The sequence below is a fragment of the Schistocerca gregaria genome, chromosome 6 (genome assembly GCF_023897955.1).
Source record: "Schistocerca gregaria isolate iqSchGreg1 chromosome 6, iqSchGreg1.2, whole genome shotgun sequence".
NCBI lineage: Eukaryota > Metazoa > Arthropoda > Insecta > Orthoptera > Acrididae > Schistocerca > Schistocerca gregaria.
Genome location: NC_064925.1, coordinates 132,193,084 through 132,220,476, shown reverse-complemented (window position 1 = coordinate 132,220,476; position 27,393 = coordinate 132,193,084). Strand labels below are relative to the sequence as shown.

The following is a 27,393-nucleotide window of genomic DNA, read 5'->3' as shown; positions in this document are numbered from 1 at the left end:
TTCTTTCTCTAAACTTATTTCAGCATCGTGAAAGTTTAAGATTGCTTTGTTTTCATTCAAAAAGTCTACTCCCAGTATAATTTCCGTCGACAATAATGGAACAATAAGAAAATTCATAGAGAAGCTGTGGCTTTGACAAAAGAATTCTAAGTTGGTTTGTTGGCGTACATCTACACTTTTTCCAATGACTGCACCTTGTAATTTAATCTTGCGTAACGGAAGTGTGGGGCAATCTTTCGATTTGCTGCATTTACTAAAAGCTGTTTCACTAATTACTGAAATGGGACTGCCTGAGTCAAGTACTGCCGTAAATTTTACGTCATTTACTGTAATGTGAATCACAGGATATGCAATTTTGTTATGTTTTACGTCCTGTTCCTGGAGTAAGATGTCCCTAATGTCCTCCATTTTTACGTAATTACTAGCTACGGCAGCTTCGTCGTCAGTTTCATGCGTACGTTTTGTGGCTGCCAGCGGTATGAGTCATTGCCTATTGTGTCTTTGTTGGCACGAGTCGTTAATGGGATTAGGAGACCTAACTTCTACAAATTCACCTTGTCGAGAGGGCCCTGCTCTGTTTGATTCCCGCCAGTTCTGCTGCAATTCAGGTCTGTCGTTACGATCATATCGTGTGTCGTCATGTCGGTAGGTTCCATAGTTTCTTTCTTGTCGGTCACGTGGTGGAGAATTTCTCCCTGAATCGTAACTGCGCGCTGGACCATGTTTTCTCTGATTGTCTCTGTGATAGTCATTACCACGGAGAGGTGATCTTTCCCTGTAATAGTTACTACTCTGCCAACGGTTGTCATACGGGTGGTGTCCGTTTTGGTCACGATTTACGTTGTACGAATAGCCTTGTCGTGTATTATTTCTGTCATCGCGGAATTGTGACAGGTGTGACCTGTAATTGTTGTGTTCCTGTTTTCGCGTTCGATTGTCAGTGTCAATTTCCAGTTCTTGTAACAGTCCCTGAAAAGCTTCAATGTCGTCTTTGCATGGTCCTGCTAAAATAATCTGTCGTAAATGTTCAGGTAATTTGATTAAGCAAATGCGGATGAGTTCTGAGGGGCTGTATGGGTTTGAAAGATACTGATTCTTATGTAACATGTCTTCAAAATATTTGACAAGACTGGAAAATTCAGATTGTTCGAAATGTTTCATCATTATGATGCTATGTTTTACTCGGTCTTGTGTGGCTTTGGACCAATATGCTGAGAGGAAGACATGGTAAAATTCTCCTTCACTGTGGCAATCGTGAATGACCGATCGCATTTTTACAGCTGGTTCATTCTCTAAATAGCCACACATAAATTCTAATCTGTGCTCTAGTGACCAGTTGGGAGGAAAACAATGAGAGAATTGATGGAGCCACGCTTGTGGATGAATGTCGTTGCCAGAATTCTTAAATGTTTTGAATTTACGTGTAGTAATGAACAGCTTATAGTCAAAATCATCGTGTCGGCGGGTCGCATATCGGTCATTGTTACGTCGTTTCGGCGGTTCCATCTCAAAATTCGGTGTACTTTGCCAATTACTTTCATGATTTCCGAAATGCCCTGTGTTATTATATTCTGGTTGTTCTGTATTGCTATGTCCCTCTTCCCATACTGGGGCGCGAGTGTCCTGTGAAATACACTCCTGGAAATGGAAAAAAGAACACACTGACACCGGTGTGTCAGACCCACCATACTTGCACCGGACACTGCGAGAGGGCTGTACAAGCAATGATCACACGCACGGCACAGCGGACACACCAGGAACCGCGGTGTTGGCCGTCGAATGGCGCTAGCTGCGCAGCATTTGTGCACCGCCGCCGTCAGTGTCAGCCAGTTTGCCGTGGCATACGGAGCTCCATCGCAGTCTTTAACACTGGTAGCATGCCGCGACAGCGTGGACGTGAACCGTATGTGCAGTAGACGGACTTTGAGCGAGGGCGTATAGTGGGCATGCCGGAGGCCGGGTGGACGTACCACCGAATTGCTCAACACGTGGGGCGTGAGGTCTCCACAGTACATCGATGTTGTCGCCAGTGGTCGGCGGAAGGTGCACGTGCCCGTCGACCTGGGACCGGACCGCAGCGACGCACGGATGCACGCCAAGACCGTAGGATCCTACGCAGTGCCGTAGGGGACCGCACCGCCACTTCCCAGCAAATTAGCGACACTGTTGCTCCTGGGGTATCGGCGAGGACCATTCGCAACCGTCTCTATGAAGCTGGGCTACGGTCTCGCACACCGTTAGGCCGTCTTCCGCTCCCGCCCCAACATCGTGCAGCCCGCCTCCAGTGGTGTCGCGACAGGCGTGAATGGAGGGACGAATGGAGACGTGTCGTCTTCAGCGATGAGAGTCGCTTCTGCCTTGGTGCCAATGATGGTCGTATGCGTGTTTGGCGTCGTGCAGGTGAGCGCCACAATCAGGACTGCATACGACCGAGGCACACAGGGTCAACACCCGGCATAATGTTGTGGGGAGCGATCTCCTACACTTGCCGTACATCTCTGGTGATCGTCGACTGGACACTGAATAGTGCACAGTACATCCAAACCGCCATCGAACCCATCATTCTACCATTCCTAGACCGGCAAGGGAACTTGCTGTTCCAACAGGACAATGCACGTCCGCATGTATCCCATGCCACCCAACGTGCTCTAGAAGGTGTAAGTCAACTACCCTGGCCAGCACGATCTCCGGATCTGTCCCCCATTGAGCATGTGTGGGACTGGATGAAGCGTCGTCTCACGCGGTCTGCACGTCCAGCACGAACGCTGGTCCAACTGAGGCGCCAGGTGGAAATGGCATGGCAAGCCGTTCCACAGGACTACATCCAGCATCTCTACGATCGTCTCCATGGGAGAATAGCAGCCTGCATTGCTGCGAAAGGTGGATATACACTGTACTAGTGCCGACATAATGCATGCTCTGTGCCTGTGTTTATGTGCCTGTGGTTCTGTCAGTGTGATCATGTGATATATCTGACCCCAGGAATGTGTCAATAAAGTTTCCCCTTCCTGGGACAATGAATTCACGGTGTTCTTATTTCAATTTCCAGGAGTGTATGTAATTCTTATATTACTTGAGCCAACTGATCTTGTACTTCCCGCATTTCTCTTTTGTACTGTGTGTTGATTTGATTTTGATTCTGTTTGAATTTCCTAATTTGTTCATACTCTTCAGTGCCAGTGAAGGCTACAGGTTTTGTGTCATTCAGATCATCATCTACCTTCGTAGATAAGTTAGCGAACTGATCTGAAAGTTCGGCTACTTTCTCCGATAGTGAACACATTTCCTCAGTGTGTTTTTCTGAACCAAGTTTCAGAGTGTCCATTTGTGATGAAATCGAATCTACTGTATCCTTTAAGTTTTCCTGAGTTCTTGCAAGTTGCGTAACCGAATCGGTGGATGCAACTGAGTCAATTTTAGCTGGCAAGGTCTCATGATTTTCATGAACAATTGTTTGCAGTTCTTTTATGGCTGCTTCGTGATTCTGTAATGCATTTTCATGCCGCGAAAAAATAGGTTGGAAATGCTCACAAATTTGTGTTTTTACGTCATTACAGACTTTTTGACATTTCGATTCGATTTTATGTAATTCAGTAGTTAAATCTTCACGTGTTTGTTCAAGCATATGTTCCACTGTGACTACCTTTTGAAGCTTTTGCTGTGTTTGTCTCTGATTTTGTTCCATTGTGTCCAACTTTTGCTGTGTTTGTCTCTGATTTTGTTCCACTGTGTCTAACTTTTGAAGATTTTGTTCCATTGTGTCTAACTTTTGAAGCTTTTGTCCCATTTGTTGCATTAATTGTAATAACAATGCACTGGTGTCTGAAACATGTTCCTTAGTCCTATTCGACAATGCATTTGCACCGGCAATATTCGCAGTTTGAAAAACAGAAAATGTGTCTTGACTTATTTGAGAAAACGGTGAGGACGCAAAACCTGAATGTACAGTATTTGCAATATTGTGTCCTGTCATTTCGGAATCCTGAGGCGAACTGTTGCCGACCGATCGGTCGATAACGCTTTCCTGTTCACTAATTGTTTCACTGCCTACACCATCATTTGCAACCCGCTCCATTTCCCTATGCACAATTACCAAATTACTACTTTGAACATTAGTTAATTCATTACATGGTGGCGCTAACACACTGCTTTCGTCTTCACTGTCATTTCTCAGTTTACTTTGGAGCCTAGTATTACGTTTTTCACACGCCATTATTGTCACAATATTTCACACGACAACACAAAAAAAGCACAATTTGAAAAGCAAAAATAAGAGAACACATTAACATATCACTGAAAATAATATCTATTAATTGCAAGCGCAGCTGCGAAATACTTTGTGCAAAACTACATGCATGCCCCAACTGTTTTACTGTACAACAATGAAAGACTGCAACTACAAAGGAAATTCTATGATTACGCGCTAGCAATAAACAAAAGCTACACTAATTACCCAAACTACAAGAAAAAAATCAGAAGATTCTAGTGAGGTATCCTTGGCTAAGGGTCGACATATGAAACGTCCCCTTTGAAAAATTTATACACGACTGTGCTTAATCTGACACACAATATTTTTAGCGCAACGCAATCTGACTTTCAATAATCCCTACAAAAGAATGGCCCTAACTAACATTAACCTATACCTTTCACAAATCACTTACCTCACAAAAAAGCTTCGTTACTCGAACTACTGCAATACAGCGAGCACCACTACTGCCAGCTAAATAAAAGATTCTAACAACGGAAGGCACTAACTACTGATAGGTATAGTTAGCAAATGAAAGATTTTAATAGAGAACAAACAGTGTATTTACCTTAATAGTCAAAATATATATGATAGTTCATGACATCCAGTCTTACAAATTACAAAACTCCGCCATCTCTCTCCCCACGTCCACCACTGCTGGCGGCTCACCTCCAACTGCGCAACGCTACGCGCTGTTAGCATCCAGCTGCCGCTGCCCAACACTACAATGGCAGACAACAATGCAGACTAAACACAGACTGCACACGGCACAGCCAGTGATTTTTTCATACCGAGCGCTATGTGGCGTTACCAACAAGAAAACCTAAACAGCCTACTTACAACGGTAAAAATAATAGGGGAAGACAGAGACTGGAACATATCCAACAAATAATTAAGGAAATAGGGTGCTAGTGCTATTCTGAGATGAAGAGATTGACTACAAGAGAGCAATTCGTGGCCGTCCGCTTGTCAAAACAGTCAAAAGACTGATGACTCAAAAATAAAAAATAGTTTCAAATGGCTCTGAGCACTATGGGACTCAACTTCTGAGGTCATCAGTCCTCTAGAACTTTGAACTACTTAAACCTAACTAACCTAAGGACATCACACACATCCATGCCCAAGGCAGGATTCGAACCTGCGACCGTAGCAGTCACGCGGTTCCGGACTGAAGTGCCTAGGTAGTATCCTACACTGTTCTTCTTCTGATATCCGTTCGTAGCTGTTTGTTCCAGGCAGAGGCAGTCTCCATAGGTCTTTCTTATAAAAGAAAAAAAATTGATGATAAATACTTATTAAACCGTTGACCAGACGTAAATAAAATACAAAGGAATATTCCTCTAACAATTATGTGCATTTACTGCTCGTGAAGTATCAGTATACTCAAATAGTTCTTATTAAAATCAGTCTTGATTACAAATTTATTTATTCTGGTAACCAGTTTCGACCACCCCTGTGGTCATCTTGAGACCAAAATGCTGTACGAGCACGAGCCTCCTTCTGGTGGAGCAGTGATTTACCACCAGAAGGGGGATCCTGCTCATACAGCATTTTGGTCCGAAGATGACCACAGTGTAATATTTCTGGCTTAGTCAGCCATCATATTAGGGTCCAAGAAGCTGTTCCCAGAGCAGTGGAGATGCAAGAAGTATATGGATGACGAAATGTAGTGTGAAGTACCTGTGACAGATGTTAGATTCGGTACCATTTCCTTCAGAAAGACCGCCTGCATAATGCTACTGCTCTGTGATTGGCTGCTGTGTTCGGGGCAAGGGCGCCAAAACGTTATTATTAGTTAAACTACTCATTGGAATGACTTCACTTTTTAATATAAATATCTCTCTACAACTGACTATCAATAAGTCGATTTAGAATTATTAAAAACAACTTAAATCAAAAAGAGAAGACTGACGAAATTGCAGACGAAGCACTTCGGAAGCGTTCGGGTCATGCCTTTTCTGGTATGGCGCGCGAAGCGTTTCGGGCTGTTCGTCACTCTGGATTAGACAGTAGAGAAGAACAGAGATGTTGTCTGTCGTAGCATGTATTACCAATTTTTATTTAAGGTCCTGCTCGTCACTCTGGATTAGGCAGTCGAGAAGAACAGACATGTTGTCTGTCGCAGCATGTATTTGCCAGTATTCAGTATTGAAAGATTCACTCCTGTAGTCATGAGGCATAGACACGTGCCACAAATAGTGTAAAGAAACATTTTCGTAAACATTGTGTTTGATCATGTACTTTGCTGTATCAGAAGGTGTTGTATTAAGATCATGTAGTCTTCTCGTGTGGCTATATTAAAATACGCGAGTGGCATCCCAAAGAAGTGATACATTATTTCAGAACGGAACCTTGCTAAAAGTCAGTTTCAGCCTCAAGATAGAGAACCTACGACCTGCGTGCTGTTTACTGCGCTGTGGACATCAACTTGAACACAGCAGGTTAATGAACTATAACAGAACCTTCGTATTCCACACTGTGCAGTGGAAACAACTAGGCGCCTCATGTGTACTGCATGCACAGAACTAATGTGCTCAGTGGCATGTCATCTGCAGTAATGCAGAGGAGTTAAAGGAGGATGATCGTTACTAACACCAACAATCAATTCATTCTTCCTTTCTTACCGTAACAGGAGCGGTAGAAACCGGTTACCTGAATAAATAAATTTGTGATCAAGACTGATTTTAATAGTAACTATTTGTAATAACATTGATCACTGTCTGCTCCCACGATGTATTCAAAAGTAAATCAGTATACTCGTTTGTCGAAAAGTACAACTATATATTGGCGAAAATAAAGAAATTGATGGTTTGGAAAGAAGACATGAATATTAAACACATAAAATTTAACAGCAGTACAGGTTGTTTTTTATGTATTTATTTATTGTTTTCAGAGAAACTTCCCTCTTGTGGGTTTAAGGCAAATTCAGTTATTTGATTATTTTCTACAATATAATAAGTCTATTTTATTCGTACTTGCAATAATGCAGTACATATGAGAGCAATTTATGCAGCATAACATAAAAACAAATACACAAAATAATCATTAATTTGAAATAATTTGAAATGAAAATAACTAACGAAAAATATACAGAGGTGAATGCTTTTCATTTCTTTATTGTATCCACCAGAGACGGCTGCTGAAAGAATACAACTGGGAAAGCAATGATTTTGTTCATTATAAAATAACTTTGGCAGCTGTCAGTGACTTGCAAAACGGGCCGGCCAGAGTGGCCTTAATGGTTCTAGGCGCTACAGTCTGGAACCGCGCGACCGCTACGGTCGCAGGTTCGAATCCTGCCTTGGGCATAGATGTGTGTGATGTCTGTAGGTTAGTTAGGTTTAAGTAGTTCTAAGTTCTAGGGGACTGATGACCTCAGAGGTTAAGACCCATAGTGCTCAGAGCCATTTGAAACATTTTTTTACAAAACTGAAACATAACTTTTAATGTGAGCTGTCATCTGTGTAAGTGACGTATAGTATGTGAGAGTATATGCATAAGATGACATCAAGAAATCCTAAAAGCACCAGCAGCCACTCACACATCGCGAACATCACGTATAAAAATATCATTATAAGCCAATAATGCACTTGGTAATAGGAATTATTTCACCAAACACGACGTTCAGGAAGTAAATAAAGGATATTTGTCACTGGGAGTAGCAAACGTTCTTTTACAACAAACAAGATCATTTATTTTATAGTCGAAGTCTCTCACCAACCGTATCCGATGGGAAAAAAAAGAAACATTCACCTCGGGTTTTCGCTTCGTTGGATCATATCGTCTCAAATTCTTCCTAATTAACAAGGATTATTTTAAGTACTTCTAAACATTAGAAACAACTGCATTAAATTGCTTTCCATATTTCTAAGTATGAGGATGTCCGCCCCCAGTAGCTGGGGTCGGCACGGTAACTCAGCGTGTTCGGCCAGAGGGTTAGCTGCCCTCTGTAATAAAAATATTGAGTTAGTGGATCAACGACGAACTGAAACGGGTGTCTTGCGACGTCCGCCTCGAGCAGATACAACGAGCAAAACAAAAACAAAAAAAAACAAAAATAGCCGGCACTGTAGCTCAGCGTGGACAGTCAGAGGATTACGTACCCTCTGTAAAAAAAAAGAAGAAAAAACAACCTGAGTTAATCGATCATCAACGAACTTAATCGGATATCTTAAGACGTCCGCCCCCCACCCCGAGCAGATACAACGAACAAAACGCGAGCAAAAAAAAAAAGTAGCTGAGTGATGCCGGCACTGTAGCTCAGAGTGTTCGGTGAGAGGGCTAGCTGCCCTCTGTGATAAAAAAGAACTGAGTTAATGGACCAACAACGAACTGAAACGGATGTCTTTCGACGACCGCCCAGAACAGATACAACGAACGAAAACGATCAAAATGAGATTAAAAAAAAAAAATAAAGTGGTCAGCGTGACAGAATGTCAATCAAAGGGTTCGGGTTCGATTCCCGGCTGGGTCGGAGATTTTTCTCCACTCATGGACTGGTTGTTTTGTTGTCTTAATCATCATCATTTCATCCCCATCGACGCGCAGGTCACCGAAGTGCTGTCAAGTCGAAAGATTTGCACCAGGCGGAAGGCCCTAGTCACACCACTTTTTTTTTTCTTTTTGCTACGAGGATTTCGTTAAACGCCTTTTCGTTTGCGATTACAGTGAAAAGTCGCGAAGTTTGCTTAGGATTGGCAGTTATAGCTGAAACAACCGGTTTTCGGTTCCACTGGCTATTTTCGTCTCTAGCTTAACCTATTAAAACTGCTCAAAATTACGGGTTTCTGTCAAAACCTATTTTCGGTTTTTTATTGCCATTACGTCCAACAATAAACATAGACCTCGAACAAAGATTGAAACAGTATAATCAAAGTGAAGGACTAGGAGATCACGATCGGTATTGGTTTTGACTGCAGCAGAAATAGATACAATTTTCTCCAGAAACGGTCGTGAAGGTGAAGGAGAAGAAGGGCGAAGCGACTGCGAGAGGGAAAGGTCACAAGTTAACGACTTCCCTGTATCGTCACTTTTGGCCGGTATCAGTTTATCACCCCGAAGCAACCACAAAATTAAGTTATCTCACGTTTACAGCACGTCAATAAATTTGTAGGTATATCAACCAAATTTACGTTCTCATCCAAGGAACACGGTGGATGTTTTCTCCTTGTATGATGCCGCAAGTCTTTTGTGGCTCTTCCCGTTTTTAATATTTTACAGTAACTGGAGTATTGAACGTCACTGCTACCGTACCTGATAAAATTCTTCCGAACTAGGGTAGTGTCCTGTATAGACCAGATAGGAATATGTCGTAAATGCGAAACGTCTAATGGGCCACTCCACACAGCATCAAGTACAGTACTGTCCCTACAATGCTATACCGACTCTTCATTCATGCGTTTGTTGTTAGTTTCTGACTGTATGTGTTGTTATTAATATAGTACTGATTGCTTTTCCCAGTTTCTATGATGATCCAATATTTCAAATCAATGGTAATTATACGAATAATCATCACTCGTTTCTAAAAAAAAAGGGTTAATTATCTTCAACATTTCGCGGGCTTGTCAATGACTGTATAAATATTAATTTTAACAATGAACAGTTTCAGTTGCACCGTTTACCTAGAATTTACCTAGGTTTCAGTCGGGATAACCCACTCGTGGCTGCCGCTTCGCGGTCGCGAAGTGGGGCCGAGGCAGTGCCAGATATGTTTTACAGTTTGACGATAATTAATGGATTTGTAGTTTTAGCTTGACATTGTCCACTATGGACAAACGGTAGATACTGTTATTCTGAAGAAGGCTGAGTTACCCCGACTGAAACCTAGGTAAATTCTAGGTAAACGGTGCAACAGAGGCTGTTCATTATTAAAATTAAAATTTAAAAAGAAGTTTTATATGAAACCAAAAATTTTAATACTTTTGCTACAGTAAATTGCTATGCCGCATTTCTTACACTTGTTATTAGCAAAAAATTAAAAAAAAAGTGTCGCCCGCCGCTGTGGCCGAGGGGTTCTAGGCGCCTCAGTCCGGAACCGCGTTGCTGCTACGGTCGCTGGTTCGAATCCTGCCTCGGGCATGGATGTGTGTGATGTCCTTAGGTTAGTTAGGTTTAAGTAGTTCTAAGTCTAGGGGACTGATGACATCAGATGTTAAGTCCCATAGTGCTTCGAGCCATTTGAACCATTTTGAAACAACCTGTCATAACCTAGACTAAACAAATACGAAAAATACAGATTATTCAGAGCTAAAATGCTGGTTTCGGTTTTAGCTCTGATTTTGCTTGCAGCGGATGGAAAGTTGTTCTTCACTGCCTTGATGCGTGTGGCTAATGGAAATCAAAGGAAACTTAGCGGGACCAAGGGAAGTGAGTAACACAATGTGTGAGCACTTGCGCCGCCCCACTCGGTGTGCCTGCTTGTGGATGGGTACCGTAAACAGAAGTGCAGGGAGGTTCCGGGCCGCTCCGCGCGGCGAGGCAGCGCCACGGTCGCGCAGTCTCCGTGCAGTACAGCCCGGCGCGGCGGCTATCGACCGTAGCAGAAAGTAAGCAACGGGTTCTGGCGGCCTGGAAGGGGCAGAGTGGGGTTGAGGGGTGGCGAGGGGAGGGGCTCGGATGCGCTGCACTGGAGCCCGCGGCGCGGCCCACGTGACTGGCGCGTTCGGGGCGCGGTCGCGTCTGCCCCAGCTGCAGTCGAGTCGCGAGTGCACAGTGTTCGGGCGCGGGCGCGGAGAGCCGTCGCAGACGTCAACAAACCGGCAGCTGTCGCGCGCGCGGCCCCGTGGAAGATGCTGCGCTCGCCGTCGCACGAGTCCGTCACCACGGACCTGTCGCTCTTCTCCGTGTCGTCGCTGGCGTCCGAAGCCGGGACGGGGCGGCGCCTCGTCACGTTCAAGTCTTACAGCGAGGCGCAGCTGGCGGCGGCGGCGGGCGGCGTCGCGGGGGCTGGAGGCGCCCCTGGAGGCAGCGCGGCCAGGGGGCCGAGCCCCAACCCAGACACCAGGCACTCCAGGTGAGCCGCCCGCTCGTGGCCAACACAGCATATGGCACCGCCACTACCGCAGGAGTCCATCCTAAGACCATCACTACTGAATATTGTTACGATCTGAACAGACGACAGCAATACAATGGTGTTCGATTACAGGATTTCACGTGGAATAAGCTATTTTGAATCATACTGAGTGCACCACAAATTTTTGGACCACTGCTGCTACTGAACCGTAACTCTACCACCCAAGCAGGAGCTGGGCAAGGTACACACCCCACGAAATGCCTTAGTACCGTAGTCAACTAGTAAGGCAGTTTCAATAGCTTCCGATATGGCACCGAAGGTGTATTGTCGTGAGCACGACAGGAATTCGTCTGTTGTTGTTGTTGTTGTTGTTGTGGTCTTCAGTCCTGAGACTGGTTTGATGCAGCTCTCCTTGCTACTCTATCCTTTGCAAGCCTCTTCATCTCCTAGTACCTAATGCAACCTACATCCTTCTGAATCTCCTTAGTGTATTCATCTCTTGGTCTACCTCTACGATTTTTACCCTCCACACTGCCCTCCAATACTAAATTGGTGATCCCTTGATGCCTCAGAAAATGTCCTACCAACCGATCCCTTCTTCTAGTCAAGTTGTGCCACAAACTCCTCCCCAATTCTATTCGATACCTCCTCATTAGTTATGTGATCTACACATCTAATATTCAGCATTCTTCTCTAGCACCACATTTCGAAAGCCTCTATTCTCTTCTTGTCCAAACTATTTATCGTCCATGTTTCACTTTCATACATGGCTACACTCCATACAAAAACTTTCAGAAACGACTTCCTGACAAATCTATACTCGATGTTAACAAATTTCTCTTCTTCAGAAATGCTTTCCTTGCTACTGCCAGTCTACATTTTATATCCTCTCTACTTCGACCATCATCAGTTACTTTGCTCCCCAAATACCAAAACTCCTTTACTACTTTAAGTGTATCATTTCCTAATCTAATTCCCTCAGCATCACCCGACTTAATTCGACTACATTCCATTATCCTCGTTTTGCTTTTGTTTATGTTTATCTTATATCCACCTTTCAAGACACTGTCCATTCCGTTCAACTGCTCTTCCAAGTCCTTTGCTGTCTCTGATAGAATCAGAATATCATTGGCGTACCTCAAAGTTTTTATTTCTGCTCCATGGATTTTTATACCTACTCCGAATTTTTCTTTTGTTTCCTTTACTGCTTGCTCAAGATACAGATTGAATATTATCGGGGACAGGCTACAACCCTGTCTCACTCCCTCTCCAACCACTGCTTCCCTTTCGTGCCCCTCGACTCTTATAACTGCCATCTGATTCCTGTACAATTTGTAAATAGCTTTTCGCTCCCTGTATTTTACCCCTGCCACCTTTAGCATTTGAAAGAGAGTATTCCAGTCAACATTGTCAAAAAGCTTTCTCTAAGTCTACAAATGCCAGAAACGTAATTTCACTTTCCTTAATTTTTCTTCTAAGATGAGTCGTAGGGTCAGTATTTCCACACATGTTCCAATATTTCTACGGAATCCAAACTGATCTTCCCCAAGGTCGGCATCTATCAGTTTTTCCAGTCGTCTGTAAAGAATTCGCGTTAGTATTTTGCATCTGTGACTTATTAAACTGATAGTTTGATTTTCACATCTGTGAGCACTTGCTTTCTTTGGGATTGGAATTATTAAATTCTTCCTGAAGTCTGAGGGTATTTCGCGTGACTCATACATCTTGCTCAATCTCCCATTTAATCTTCATCTACATCTTTTTCCGTCTCCATAATACTGTCCTTAAGTACATTGCCCTTGTATAGACCCTGTATATACTCCTTGCACCATTCTGCTTTCCCTTCTTTGCTTAGAACTGGGTTTCCATCTGAGCTCTTGATTTTCATACAAGTGGTTTCTCTTTTCTCCAAAAGTCTCTTTAATTTTCCTGTAGGCTGTATCTATCTTACCCCTAGTGAGATAAGCCTCTACATCCTTACATTTGTTCTCTAGCCATCCCTGCTTAGCCATTCTGCACTTCCTGTCGATTCATCTAAGGACCACTATTACTGCTTATTATTACGATCTAATGACACAAGGCACTCCAACTGAGCTACTGATGATGACAATGATGTGCACACGCTTTATTATGGTGCGTCTCATTTCTGCTGTCGCTCACTAAGACAGTCGGCATTTTTACACGTGGTCTGATCTCTGCATTGTCAACAGTACCACAACGATGTATCTTAGGACCACTATTGCTGCATATTGTTACGATCCATACAGACAGAAGATTTAGGAGATCGTTTGATTGCAGGATTTCAGGTGGATTGTGTTATTTTCAATATCCTAACGCATAGTTCCAAAAGTAGCACAAATATTTGGACCACTGTTGCTACTCACTGTAGCTCAACGACCCAGCCATAAGGAATGGAGCGAGGCGCACACCAGTTCTTACAAAACGTCCAACATTAGAGCTACAGTTAGCGATTAAGACAGATTTATAGCTTCCCATAAGGCATGAATAGTGCATTTCGTGAGCGCAATAGGAATTCGTCTTAGGACCACTATTGTTACTTATTGTTACGATCTGATGACACAAGATACTCCAAATAATCTCCTAACGTAACAGTGATGTACCCACGCTTTTGCGTTATGAAGCTCACTGCTGTTGTCACAGAGCAAGATAGTTCGCATTTTCGCACATAAACCTTGCACTGTCAACAGTACCACAAGAATGTGTCTTAGCACCTTCATAGAAATCGACTGTGTTATTTTGAATAACCTGTGGTATATTCCGGACACTACCATAAATATCTGAACCACTGTTGCTACTGCACTGTGGATCTACCACCCAGATTGCAGGAGTAGGGCAAGGTGCACACCAGTGCCTACAAAACGTCTTAGTGCAATAAAAAATGGTTCAAATGGCTCTAACCGCTAATGGACTTAACATCTGTGGTCGTCAGTCTCCTAAACTTACGACTACTTAAACGTAACTAACCGAAGGACATCACACACATCCATGCCCGAGGCAGGATTCGAACCTGCAGCAGCACGGTTCCGGACTGAAACGCCTTGAACCGCTCTGCCAAAGCGGCCGGCCTTAGTGCAACAGTCGCCGAAGACAGTTTCATAGCTTCCCATATGGAAGTCGTCGTGAGTGCTTCATGAAGTCGTCTTAGGACCACTGTTGTTGCTTATTGTTTCGATCTAATGACACGACTCATCCCAGATGGCGACAATGATGTGCACCCTCTTTCATATGATGCGTCTACAAAGCCAGTCCAGGTATCAAGAAAACGGCATCTTTGGATTACATTTTAAAGTAAATTTTTAAAGTTGGAGGAAAAGTACTACAAGGGGAACTTCTAAACTTATTGACAAAATGTCTGCAAAGCAAAATAGTACCACAACACTATAACTGTTCAATTTCAAAAGAAAAGAGGCAGGCAAGACGTTAAACAGACCTATCACCCTTCTCCCCGTAATGTACGAAATGTTCATTAAAATTATCACAAACTGCGCAGAAAAAAATATTTGATTTTAATCTCGTAAAGGACCAGACTGGTTTTACAAGTGGACCATTTGCAAATAGGAAACGAAATTATATAATTGAATAATGAGTATGAAGTATTACTTTGTCTCGACAGATTTTCTGAAAGCTTTCGAATTACTTTCAACAAAATCTATGTAACATACCTTGAGAAACTAGGCATCGATTCAATGTATGTTAGTATAGTCAGGGACAAAATAGTTTAATGATACAACTTTCTCTAAAATGCTCGATCAAGATGTCCAAAAATTCAGAATCAACAGAGGAATACATCAAAGGATTTCATCTCCTTAAAACTATTCTCATAAATCAGAGATGAATTCTACATATTCGCAAACTGAGAAGCGGAGAAATAATACTGGTTAATGGATTATATGTACACCGTGACGTGTTTTTTTCCTAATAATATTGTACTTGATGCATTTAGTGCAGATGAACCTCAACAGTGAATCCAAGATGTTAATAGAGCAGGTTTTGGAAAGCGACTTGAAAACCAGTTATAGCGAGATTTTAAAAAAAGGAAAATAGATAGTAGTTATGAAGTTGAACGTGGCGATAGAGCTAGATATACTACCTGATAATACGATTGAAGCACCCAGAGGGGAAGACGAAACACAACAGGTTGAGAAGTTATGTTATGTTATGTTATTATAGTGATTACAGTATTGAGTCAAATTTACAAAGTACGCGGCAGTAAGTGCCCACTTATTAGTATGACGGTGCGCCCCGTCTGACTTGGACGAATGCACTGATTCGGTTCGGAAAGGTGGCACAAACTCTTTTGTATTCTCTCCTGAGGGAAGTTGGTCCGCAAATGTTAGTGACTGGTCCGTTATATTCTGGATACTGACTAACACTGGGACAGAGTTGACGTTCCAGAGGGTCCCAGAAATGTTCTAACAGGGATGCAACTGGGGCGTCTTTCTGGCCATGGGAATATCTCAACATCGCGGCGACAGTTCATAGGGACACGTGCCATGTGTGGTCGAGCATTGTCATGTTGTAAGCTGGCACCACGATACTGTCACTAAATAGATAACAGTGACAACTAATGTATCTTTCTAGACAGCATCTGTCTTGAGCTGTTTTATATGTTACCTCTTTTCATAAGTGCTCAACTGACTGTAAAAGAGGCGTATTCGGAAGGTATTTTTTTATTTCGAACCACTGGCACAACCTATAACAGTGCGTCTTAACAACTCCGTTTTAAACAGAAGTGCCAATCAAAACTGATTTTATTAAAGACGCTCCACTTCAATAGCGCCTGTCAAATGTCGATATCAAATAAACACACCACGTCACAACCACAGTAGACTGGCGACCGATCAGTCTGGCCTACAAAGAATGTTTACGGACATAAATCTGCAACAAAACATTCGTGACAGATGGAGAGCTTGCTGTAATCTTGAACAAGCAGTATTCTTGAGAATTACGTATGTCTGACGCGCCCGAACGGGGTGTGGCAGGAATGTGCTCCAAGTTCTCTGTAGATAAAACAACGCGTGTAGTACCCGAACTCCCACACGTATGGTATCACAAGCGTCATGTTTTCCGTGAGATAAGGAAATCGCTGAACGGTATCGACATGAAGTTGTCAGGAGATAGTGAATGGAGCGTCATTCGGTCGTAGATAGCATAATCGAACGAACTTAATGATACAGTATACGGTAACGTGTGTTGATGATCGTGCCGGGTCGAAGTATTTTACTACACCTATAATTTCTAAAGGAAATATTCATATGTGATGTACAGATACTGCTCCACCACGTCTCTGATAAACATTGAGAGTTGTTAATATGGAAATAATGAATAGAAAGAGCAGGGAAACTAAGGCGAAATGGCTGCATGAAAAATGTGAAGAAATCGAAAAAGAAATGATTGTCAGAAGGTCTGATTCAACATAGAGAAAAGTCAAAACAACCTTCGGTGAAGTTAAAAGCAAGGGCACTAATGTTAAGAGTGCAGTAGGAATTCCACTATTAAATGCTATGGAGAGAGCGGACAGGTGGAAAGACTACATAGAAGCCTCTATGACCAGAAGATGTTTCATGATGTGTTGGAAGAAGAAACAGGAATCGACGGGGAAGAGTTAGAAGAAGTATTAGAATCAGAACTTAACAGAGCTTTGAACAAGATCAAATAAGCCAGCAGATAATATTTCATCGGAATTTCTAAAATCATTGGGGGAAGTGGCAACAAAACAACTATTCACGTTGTTATGTAGAATGTATGAGTCTGGCAATACACCAACAGACATTCGAAAACATCATCCACACAATTTCGCAGATTGCAAGAGGAGAAAAGCGCGGGAATTATCGCAAAGTCGTCTTAACAGCTCATGCATCCAAGAAAAATATACAGAAGAATGCAAAAGAAAACTGAGGCTCTGTTAGATGAAGTTCATACTGACTTTTTATTAAAAATTAAATTCTTCCAGCTGTACTTAAGATTTTTTATTTACTTCGCTACTAGTTTCGACGTTGCGTCAACGCCATCTTCAGGCCCCTACACTTTGATGAAATCAGTTGTGTGTGGCTCAGTCTAGACGTCCGCGGTGGGACCAACACGTGCTCCACATGGATGGCGGGCAGTAACTAGTGTCATAGCTTGGAGTCACGCCTTCAGTCGTGCTCCGTTTGTTGTATGCGATGGCTGCTGTTGTCTTCATCATGCCCGAGGGACGACTGGAACCTGCGACCGTAGCAAAGACTGAAGAAAGTAAAGACTGTTTCATAGGATCGGTCGACCGGCGAAAAGCATTCGTCAGTGTAAAATGGCGCAAAATTTTCTAACTTCTGAGAAAAATGGGGGTAAGCTATAATGAAGGACTGGTAATATACAGAATGTTACAAGAACCAAGAGGGAACAGTTAGACTAGAAGACCAAGAACGAAGTGCTTGAATTAAAAAGGGTTTAAGACAGGGATGCAGTCTTTCGTCTCTATTGTTCAATCCATATATCGAAGAAGCAGTAACGGAAATAAAAGGAAGATTGAATGATGGGATTAAAACTGAAGGTGAAAGGACGTCAGTGATAAGAGTTGCTGGTGTCATTAGTGTCCTCAGAGAGAATGAAGAATTTCAGGATCTGTTGAATGGAAAGAACAGTCTAATGAATACAGAATATGAATTGAGAGTAAATAGAAGAGAAAAGAAAAGTAATGAGAAGTAGCAGAAATGAGAACAGTGAGAAATATAAGAACTGAGGATCACAAAGCAGACGACGAAAGGAATTCGGCTATGTAGGCAGAAAAATGACTCATGATGTTCGGAGCAAGGAGGACATAAAAAACAGACTATCCCTTTGAAAAAGGGCATTGTTTGCCGTGAGAAGTCTACTAGTGTCAAACATAGGCCTTAATTAGCGGAAGACATTTCGAAGACCGTCCGTTTGGAGCACAGCATTGCATAGTAGTTAAACACGGACTGTGGGAAAACCAGAACAGAGGAGAATCGAATCATCGGAAATGTGGTGCTACGGAAGAATTTTGAAAGTTAGGTGAACTGGTAAGGTAAGGAATGGGTAGATTCACCGCAGAATCGGCGAGGAAAGAAATAGATAGAAAAACTGACAAGAACAAGGGACAGGATGGTAGAACCTATATTAAGACATCAACGATTAACTTCCATGGTCCTAGAGGGAACTGTACAAGGTACAAACTGTAGATAAGGACAGAGATTGGAGTAAATCCAGCAAATAATTTAGGACTTAAGTTGCAATTGCTAATCTGTGATGGAAAGGCTGGCACAAGAGAGGAATGGTCAAAACCGAATATCTTAAGATCGATGAGCATTTGTTCGTCTTCGATAATGTGAAAGAATCGCTTTTCTTGTGCAGCAAGCATTTTTCTCCATATTTTGGTGAAAGGTAGAACACCAAAAAAATGTCCAGTAAGCATAGCCGCTAAAATACATACCTTACTTGTTCAGTAGAAGACATGTGTGTCACAGTAGCGAAGATGAACAAGTGCTCATAGTTTTTAAGACATAAATTTTAAAGCCCTAGTTTACAAGACTGTTTTTTGTCCATACTACCACCTCTGGAAATTTGTCGGTAGAGTTCTGGTTCACTCTATATACGAGGGGCGTTTGAAAAGTCCGTGCAAACGTAAAACGTACGTGTTTGGGGTAAACCTTTTTAATTTTTCGACATAGACTCCTTTAAGACTTATACACTTCGTCCAACGCTGTTCTAATTTTTTGATCTCTTCTGAATAACAGGAATTGTCGAAGTCTGCAAATTAGCTATTAGTTGCTGCAATCACCTCCACGTTTGAATAAAATCTTTGTCCCGCCAGACATTTCTTCGAATTATTGGGGTCAAACAGTAGTCCGAGGGAGCCTTATCTGGAGAATAGGGGGGATGTGAAACGAGTTGGTATCCTGTTTCCATTAAATTTGCGACCACAACTGCTGAGGTGTGCGCTGGTGCATTGTCGTGATGGAAAATGACTTTTTTGCGGTACAATTGCCGGCATTTTTCTTGCAGCTCGGTTTTCAAACGGTCCAATAACGATGTAATAGTTTTACCATTTTCCAGATAGTTGATAAGGATTATCACTTGCGAATCCCAAAAGACTCTCCCTTGGTAAGGTAACCCATTGTTTAGATTGTTGTTCGGTCTCAGGAGTGTATTAATGTATCCATGTTTCATCCACAGTGACGAAACGACAAGTCCTGCGGATTCCTCATAAACAGCTGCAAACCATCCTTGCAACACTTCACACGGTCAAGCGTGAGCAATCGTGGAACCCATCTTGCGGATAGCTTTCTCATGTCCAAATGTTTGTGCGAAATATTATGTACCCGTTCATTCGAGATGCCCACATCACTAGTAATTTCACGCATCTTTAACTCTTCTGTCATCCATCACCATATCATGGATTTTATCAATGATTTCTGGAGTCGTAACCTCCACAGGAAGTCCAGAACGTTCAGCATCACTTGTGCCCATATGGCTACTCCGAAAATTTGAAACCACTTATAAAATGTTCTAATCGAAGGTGCAGAGTCACAGAAATGTTTATCAAGCTTCTCTTTAGTCTCCTGAGGCGTTTTGCCTTTCATAAAGTAATCTTTAATCACCACACGAAATCCTTTTTCGTCCATTTTTTGACAATCACTCGACTTTCTTGATTCACACGAATGCCAAACACAAATAAATAGACCAATATGGCTGAAATTTGGTGTGCGTTCTTTCCAAAGGTGCTACTAACTAAACATCACCTCGATACGCGCCGGTGGTATCATCTCTCGGACTGTGCACGGACTTTTCAGACGGCCCTCGTATACACATCTAAGAACCTGGTGTGTCTCCCAAGAGTCGTCAGCCGCATTTTGTCCTTGTTTCGGCAGATATTTGCAATTTCGTTTTAGCAACATGTAGCTGGCGTCTGCCCAGACAAATTCTTCTCATTACGTCTTTCATGCGACGCCCGGCGTCGATGGAAAGCATCGCTTTTGTTTCACGTTACAAACAAAATTAATTGTAAAGTGGAATTTTACGTGACATTTCGACAGAGCAGTGCCAGATTAGTCTAGTCCGATGTTCCTTTTATCGATATGTGTTAACAGGAACAATAACACACGAAGAATAACCAGCTCCCTACCATCGACAGCACCGCCCGCGCTGATCGCCATGCAGGAGCGCTGCTTAGTCATTGGTGAACTACTGATTAGTCTTCGTGTTTTATTGTTCCTGTTAATACATATCGATAATACGATTAATGCACTTAACTACTTTGGGATCGCTCTATCGAAAGAGAACGTAAAAATTCCATTTAAAAACCATTTTATTTGTAATTGGAACCAAACAGACGCTTTTCGTCGACGCTGGTCGTCGTATACAAAACATGGAGCAAGGCTTGTCTGGGCTGACTCGTTTCACTCAAAAACGAAACTGTAAATTCCTGCCGAAACACCGGAGAAAATGGACCTGACGATCGATAGAAGAGACATCCATATATACACTCATGCTCATAAATTAAGGATAATGGTGATACATGGTGAAACAACGCTCTGGTGGGCGGTTTGCGGGTTTAAATCACATCGGGGTACCATGCAGTCCGTTTGACCTGCGTTCGTCGCACGGTGGCGCTGGCAGCAGCTCACATACGCAGAGGTGTGTTGGTTCATGTCAGAGTACGGTGCAGGGAGTAAGAGTTCAGATGTTTTCAGACGTGCTAATGGTGACTGTGCGTTGAAAATGGCTCAAAGAACACATATTGATGACTTTATGAGGGGTAGAATACTAGGGCGACGGGAGGCTGGTCAAATACAGCAGGTTTTAGCACGGACCCTCCGTGTGCCACAAAGTGTAATCTCAGTATTATGGCAACGATTCCAGCAGACAGGAAACCTGTCCAGGCGCTATAGTGAAGGACGTTCACAGCGTACAACACCACAAGAAGACCGATTTTGACGATCTAACGTGCTAATTGGACATAATTTTGCACGGAATCCCTCAGGATAACATCAAATAATTCTGTCAGTCAACGCCTACCGAATAATTGATTGCATATGGGCCAGAGGTGGACTAACGCGTTACTGATCTGCTCAGTTTATGAAGTACTTTCTGCTGAATAAATCATCCAATTTTTATAAAATTGTTATCATTTGTTTGTATGTACATGTTCATCGCATCTACCTATTTCCGTCCCTTGTGGATAATTTCTTCGGGGTGGATCTTTTTTTTTACGGTGTATTTCTTCTGTTAGTTCAGATCACTTCTCAGTGAGCTTCATTGTAAGTATGTTTTCCTATTCAAACTTTGTGGTTGCGCTTTTTAAAGTTGTCCGTTTCTCTTAAACTGACCTGCCAACTGTGATATTCGCTAACGCTGCATCAACCGTCTATGGGAATTTCAAAAGCATCTGATTATTCCTCAGTACTTCAGTATTCCACTTCTCTCCACATTGATTAGTCTGGGCAATTGCTTGAACCTCAGTTTATTGTTCATTTTGTTAGAACGTTATATGTCTAGTAATCTAAAACACTGTTATATTCAGAGACGTTTTATTTTGAGTACACTTAAAATATATTGTCGTTGCAAGACGACTGTAGCGCAGCAGCCACAGAAGAAGTCAAAATTCCATTCTTCATCGTTACTAAATTGTGATCCGAGCCTGTATCTGCTCCTGAGTACGCCTTAAAATCGAATATCTGATTTCGGAAATTCTGTCAGACCACAATATAATCGAGCTGAAATCTTTTCGCATCTCCAGGTCTTTCCCAAGCTTACCTCCTTTTCTCGCGATTTTTGAACAGTACATTCGCTGTTACTAACTGAAATTTATTGCAGTAAATAAAGTCTTCCCGCTGTCTTCTTTATACTACTGAGCCCATATTCTCTCGTAGACCGAATGACGCCATGTGGAAGATGGTCACGCGAAAGCAGATAGGCATCCCTTGGTTCTTTGAATCTGAACGCAGGGTTACTTTTAATAGATTTGCCTTTAACAACTGTACATATTTGAAACACGATAGTTATTTATTTCTTCGTCACTTAACTCTTTAAAGTATCTGCCTTAAATGCACTCACTCAGTAAGGCAGGTAATAAGTGGGAGCATATGTTCGTAGCGTTTTTGTTGTGCATGCTGGTGTTCCGGTTGCTATTGATTGTCATTTTTATTTGTATTTCACTGTTGCTAATTGAGTTTACATATTGTCATTTTGCCATTTGTAGATATCAAGTGAACCAGTGGACGCTAGAAAATGGATTGCCAAGTGGTGAAATCGGAACATTTCCGACATATTCTTCAAAAAATGGTTCAAATGGCTCTGAGCACTGTGGGACTTAACTTCAGAGGTCATCAGTCCCCTAGAACTTAGAACTACTTAAACCAAACTAACCTAAGGACGTCACACACATCCATGCCCGAGGTAGGATTCGAACCTGCGACCGTAGCGGTCGCGCGGTTCCAGACTGAAGCGCCTAGAACCGCTCGGCCACTCCGGCCGGCAACGTATTCTTCCGTTCGAGTTCAACAGAGTGGTGACAGCAGCGGAGACAGCCACAAACATATGCGCCACTGGACAGAGCACGAGAAGAAAATGGTTTTCTCGTTTCAAGGAGGAAACCATTAGTGGCTCTCCACGTTCAGGAAGACCTTCAAGATTTGATGAAGGTGGTTTAATCGCATTAATCTACAATAATCCACGTCAGTATACTCTAGAACTGGCAAACGTGATCAGCTGGCAGGTGAAAGGTTCAAAAATCAGATTTATGGGTACCGCATGGTCTAAGCCAAAATCACAAAAATGAGCGGAGGGCGATATATGCATCTCTGTTTGTTCGTCATCAATTGGCTGGTGAACAACACTCACCATTCCTAGCCTGTATAGTTAGTAGTTACTAGAACTGGTCTCTTTATGCTAACAAATGGAATGGTTGAGCCCAAACAAACCACGAACTACGAAGACCTGCGTGCATCCACCAAAGATAACGTTATGCGTCTGTGGAACAGCGACCGTGTGGTTTGCTGCGAATTGCCTCCCCGAAGTGTAACCATTACTGCTGACATTTACTGTCAACAGCTGAGATGTCTCGCAGACGCAGTCCAAGAACAACGACCAGGAACGCTGAGTGAAGTGATGTTACTATACGAGAACACTCGCCCGCATTTCGCTAAACTGACGTAAACACTATACAGGAGCTGAATTAGGAAGCCATTCCGCAACCACGCTAGTCACCTGATCTTGCACCCTAACATTTTCACCTTTTCCGCTTTGTATAGAAAAAAACTTCCTAGGAACTTCTTTTCCGAATGAAAAAAACGCTCCGAACATCGTTCGACGAGTTCTGCACTTCAAAACCACGTGATTTCTACAGTCGCGGAATGGAAAAGCTACCCCAGCTATGGTAGTGTGGTAGACTGTTGTGAATGATGGAGGAGAATATATTATTGATGACGAAAGTCTCTGTTATGTGTCAATGTTGTGTTTATTAAACTTATGGAAAAGAGCTACGAACTTTTGTACCAACCCATTATTAAAATTATGAACTGTGTATGCCTTCAGGCAGCGCAATCATGGCGCGCAAAGTACCTGCACTTCGTGTTTGAGAGCTGAAACACCCCCTCACAAAATAATGAAAAACAAAAAAAAGTTAGACACTTACTACGTTTTCGTTGTGCATGCAGTAAAACGTCAGTGACAGTGTTGACATTTGTTACTGCTAAAGCAATTCGCAATATAATTTTCAGACAATACCCACATAGACCACTGAATGTGCCTGACAAATTATATCTTTGTGCGCTACACAGTTCAGGAGATGTTACCTTATAAACTAGCTTTTCTTAAAGCGGTGTGCAATCTTCTAGTGTGTACTCATCCATTGTTTGAGAGTGAGAACAACACTTTCCGACTTCCAACAAACTTTACACATAATTTCAAACCTTTTCTAAACTATTTCTCGCTTTTAAGGCCGTCAAATATCATACCCATTTACTCATTTGTATGATATTCAGACGTTTGAAGCCGTTTTGTACACGAGGGTTCGACACTTGCATCCGCTAACGTCTGAAGTGACATATGCAACTTGAGTGTACACAGTCTGTAAATAGAATAGTGTTACATGAGCCCGACAGATAGGTTTTCAGCGCTATTACACTCACTAAGCAAATAACACGAGGAGGTGAGTGTCTTTGTCCCATACTCCTGAAGGACGTATCAGCGGGCTCACGCATGCCTACCTCAGACCTCTTATCACAGCCTTATCAGTCCACTTCCGCGTAGACTCGGCGCAAACCCGCCGGCCTTAGTCTGGGCTAAACTCGCAGTCTTTTGTTTCGAGTAGTTTGCGCTTCATGCTCAGCTAAAGACGTCATTGCATCATGGATTTGTGTAATCAACGTGTTAAACAGCCAATAATTTTCAAGCTAAGCGCTAGAACGGCAAAGCAAGAAAGGAACAAAAAGAAAGAAAAATGCACACTCAACTCTTACATCAACCAAGCTGTTCTATTTCTCACCTTTTCTCCTGCAGCCATTGGTGTGCATTATACCATGGAATAACGGAAGTGAGCGGAATAACTGGGTGAAATGGCAACTTTCTTGATTCGTCCTGAAACGCCCGCTCTCAGGATTTTAAATCTTTTCAAGTTGTTTACCTGTTTGACGCTATCGTTTACGATAAGTAAACTCTTGACGAGTGCAGCGCTTACTTAATTTCTCTCTCTCTCAATCGCTCTCTCTCCCTCCCCCCTCTCTCTCTGTGGCGTTCGCTGTGTTATTCAGTGGTTTGGTATTTAACTAATTTGTAAATGAAAATGATAATCTTATTTTATTACATTGAGTAATTACTAAATATTTTTTTCTCCCGGCTAAAGATTTGGTCAAGTTGCTAAAGAACTCCAAGTTAACGTTGTGTTAAAGTGTTGTCTGTAAGTTGTGTAAGTGTCACGAAATCACAGGTCATACAACAGATTCTATACAACTACTGATTATGATGGAAACAGTTATCTTCAGCAAAATGATCATTAAAACCACCGAATATCAGCCTCGCACAACACTGACGTATGTTACCTGAAATAATATTCTTCGCAACTCGTGCGTAATTAATTTCGGCTCCATACATCAGCAAGAAAAAGTTTTTTATATGGATCGTGCTATGAGCACTGTTTTTAAAGAACCAATCTGATTCGAATTATTTTCATTAAAATGAGTTTGGGTCCACCGGTGCACATTTATTTTTACACATTTTTATTACCTTCGGCATTTATGTCTGCAGGGTTGCGCAATTTGAATTTTCCGCTGAGATAATGGTTAATATGGCGGCAGACGATAGAGACTTTCTATTGTTAGAGCAAATAGGATAAGTATTTGAAATGTTTATTAAACTTTACTTTCGTATTGTGTACTATTTAGACTAATTCTCATCAAGCAAACCTTTGATTTTTTCGTAAGGAAAACAGATAAAAACGTGATACAAATCGCTGTCATCAATGGCTGCGCTCCTTGCAGCGGAAAGAAATAATTAACACAGATAATGCTTATTGAGAGAGGAATTAAAGTGACAAATAGTTATTCACTCATATTTATAATAATGATGCACTCTATTCTCAAGTAACAATTACAAATAATTACAATTTCTTAACAGACACCAGTTTGATATGCGCCTTGCGTCCGCGACCTGCAAAAGCCAACCAAGAAAAGGTAAAAACAAAACGAAGACAAACACAGACCATAAAAGGAATTTACAATTATCATTGTCTTTGTATGATACACATCGATATGTCCAATTACATATTTATCACCGTTTTCACTGTTTTTTTCATATATCGAATAGGTGATGTTTATAACTGTTAGAGGCATAATTTCCTCTCGTCGGACTGTAGCTAAAATTTATCTCGTGGATGTTGCATCTCCCCCCCCCCCCCTCTCTCTCTCTCTCTCTCTCTCTCTCTCTCTCTCCCCTCACTCATTCTCCTCATATGTCTACCTACCTGTCTATCTCGCTTCTGCTAATTCAACCTAATAAAAAGAAGAAGGCCCAAGAATAATGCGGACAAGAGTTTGTGACCGTCCTGTTTCATGGTGAGTTACCTTTCCTTAGGTTCCTTCTGCTGAACCAAGGAGCAGCAACTGTGCCTTTTGAAAATTAGATTTCAGTCGTACTTTCTCTCTTAAATCGCTCTAGACTAATATCCTTACATAATTTACTGTTTTTACTTCTGGCATTGATTGATTTGCGATCGATATCGGCGCTGTTCGGCAATGTATGTATGTCGTCCAACAGCCAGTTTGCACGAGTCGTTGATTATCTGCACGTCTTCCTGCATTTTGCAACAGATTTATACTGCTGTGACTTCCCTATACATGAATGCATCGTCTGTGAACTTTGACCAAGAGCTGCAGACATTATCTCACGGTTCACTCTTACAGCGTGTTTCCGCGATAGTTGTGTTAAACCTCGCCTGGACACCGCTTCGGTTAACAAATGGCACACAATGAAGGTGATGCCATATTCTGCGGCCTTGGAAAGATCTGATTCGGTCCTACACTACTGGCCATTAAAATTGCTACACCAAGAAGAAATGCAGATGATAAACGGGTATTCATTGGCCAAATATATTATACTAGAACTGATATGTCATTACATTTTCACACAATTTGGGTGCATAGATCCTGAGAAATCAGTACCCAGAACAACCACCTCTGGCCGTAATAACGGTCTTCATACGCCTGGGCATTGAGTCAAACAGAGCTTGGATGGCGTGTACAGGTACAGCTGCCCATGCAGCTTCAACACGATACCACAGTTCATCAGGAATAGTGACTGGCGTATTGTGACGAGCCAGTTTCTCGGCCACCATTGACCAGAGATCTGGAGAATGTGCTGGTCAGGGCAGAAGTCGAATATTTTCTGTATCCAGAAAGGCCCGTACAGGACCTGCAACATGCGGTCGTGCGTTATCCTGCTGAAATGTAGGTTTTCGCAGGGATCGAATGAAGGGTAGAGCCACGGGTCGTAACACATCTGAACTGTAACGTTCACTGTTCAAAGTACTGCCAATGCGAACAAGAGGCGACCGAGTGATACGCCAGTATGGCGATGACGAATACACGCTTCCAATGTGCGTTCACCGCGATGTCGCCAA

General features: G+C 42.4%; 1 protein-coding gene across 1 annotated transcript in view; it reads left to right on the top strand.

The window, feature by feature from the left end:
- Positions 1-10,961: 10,961 nt before the first annotated feature.
- The window catches only part of LOC126278770 (uncharacterized), a 306,735-nt gene continuing 290,303 nt past the window's right edge, over positions 10,962-27,393 (top strand). The window contains exon 1 of the mRNA XM_049979046.1: positions 10,962-11,258. Within this exon, the coding sequence (XP_049835003.1) occupies positions 11,035-11,258 (224 nt within the window). The 5' untranslated portion in view covers positions 10,962-11,034. The remainder of the gene's footprint in view (positions 11,259-27,393) is intronic.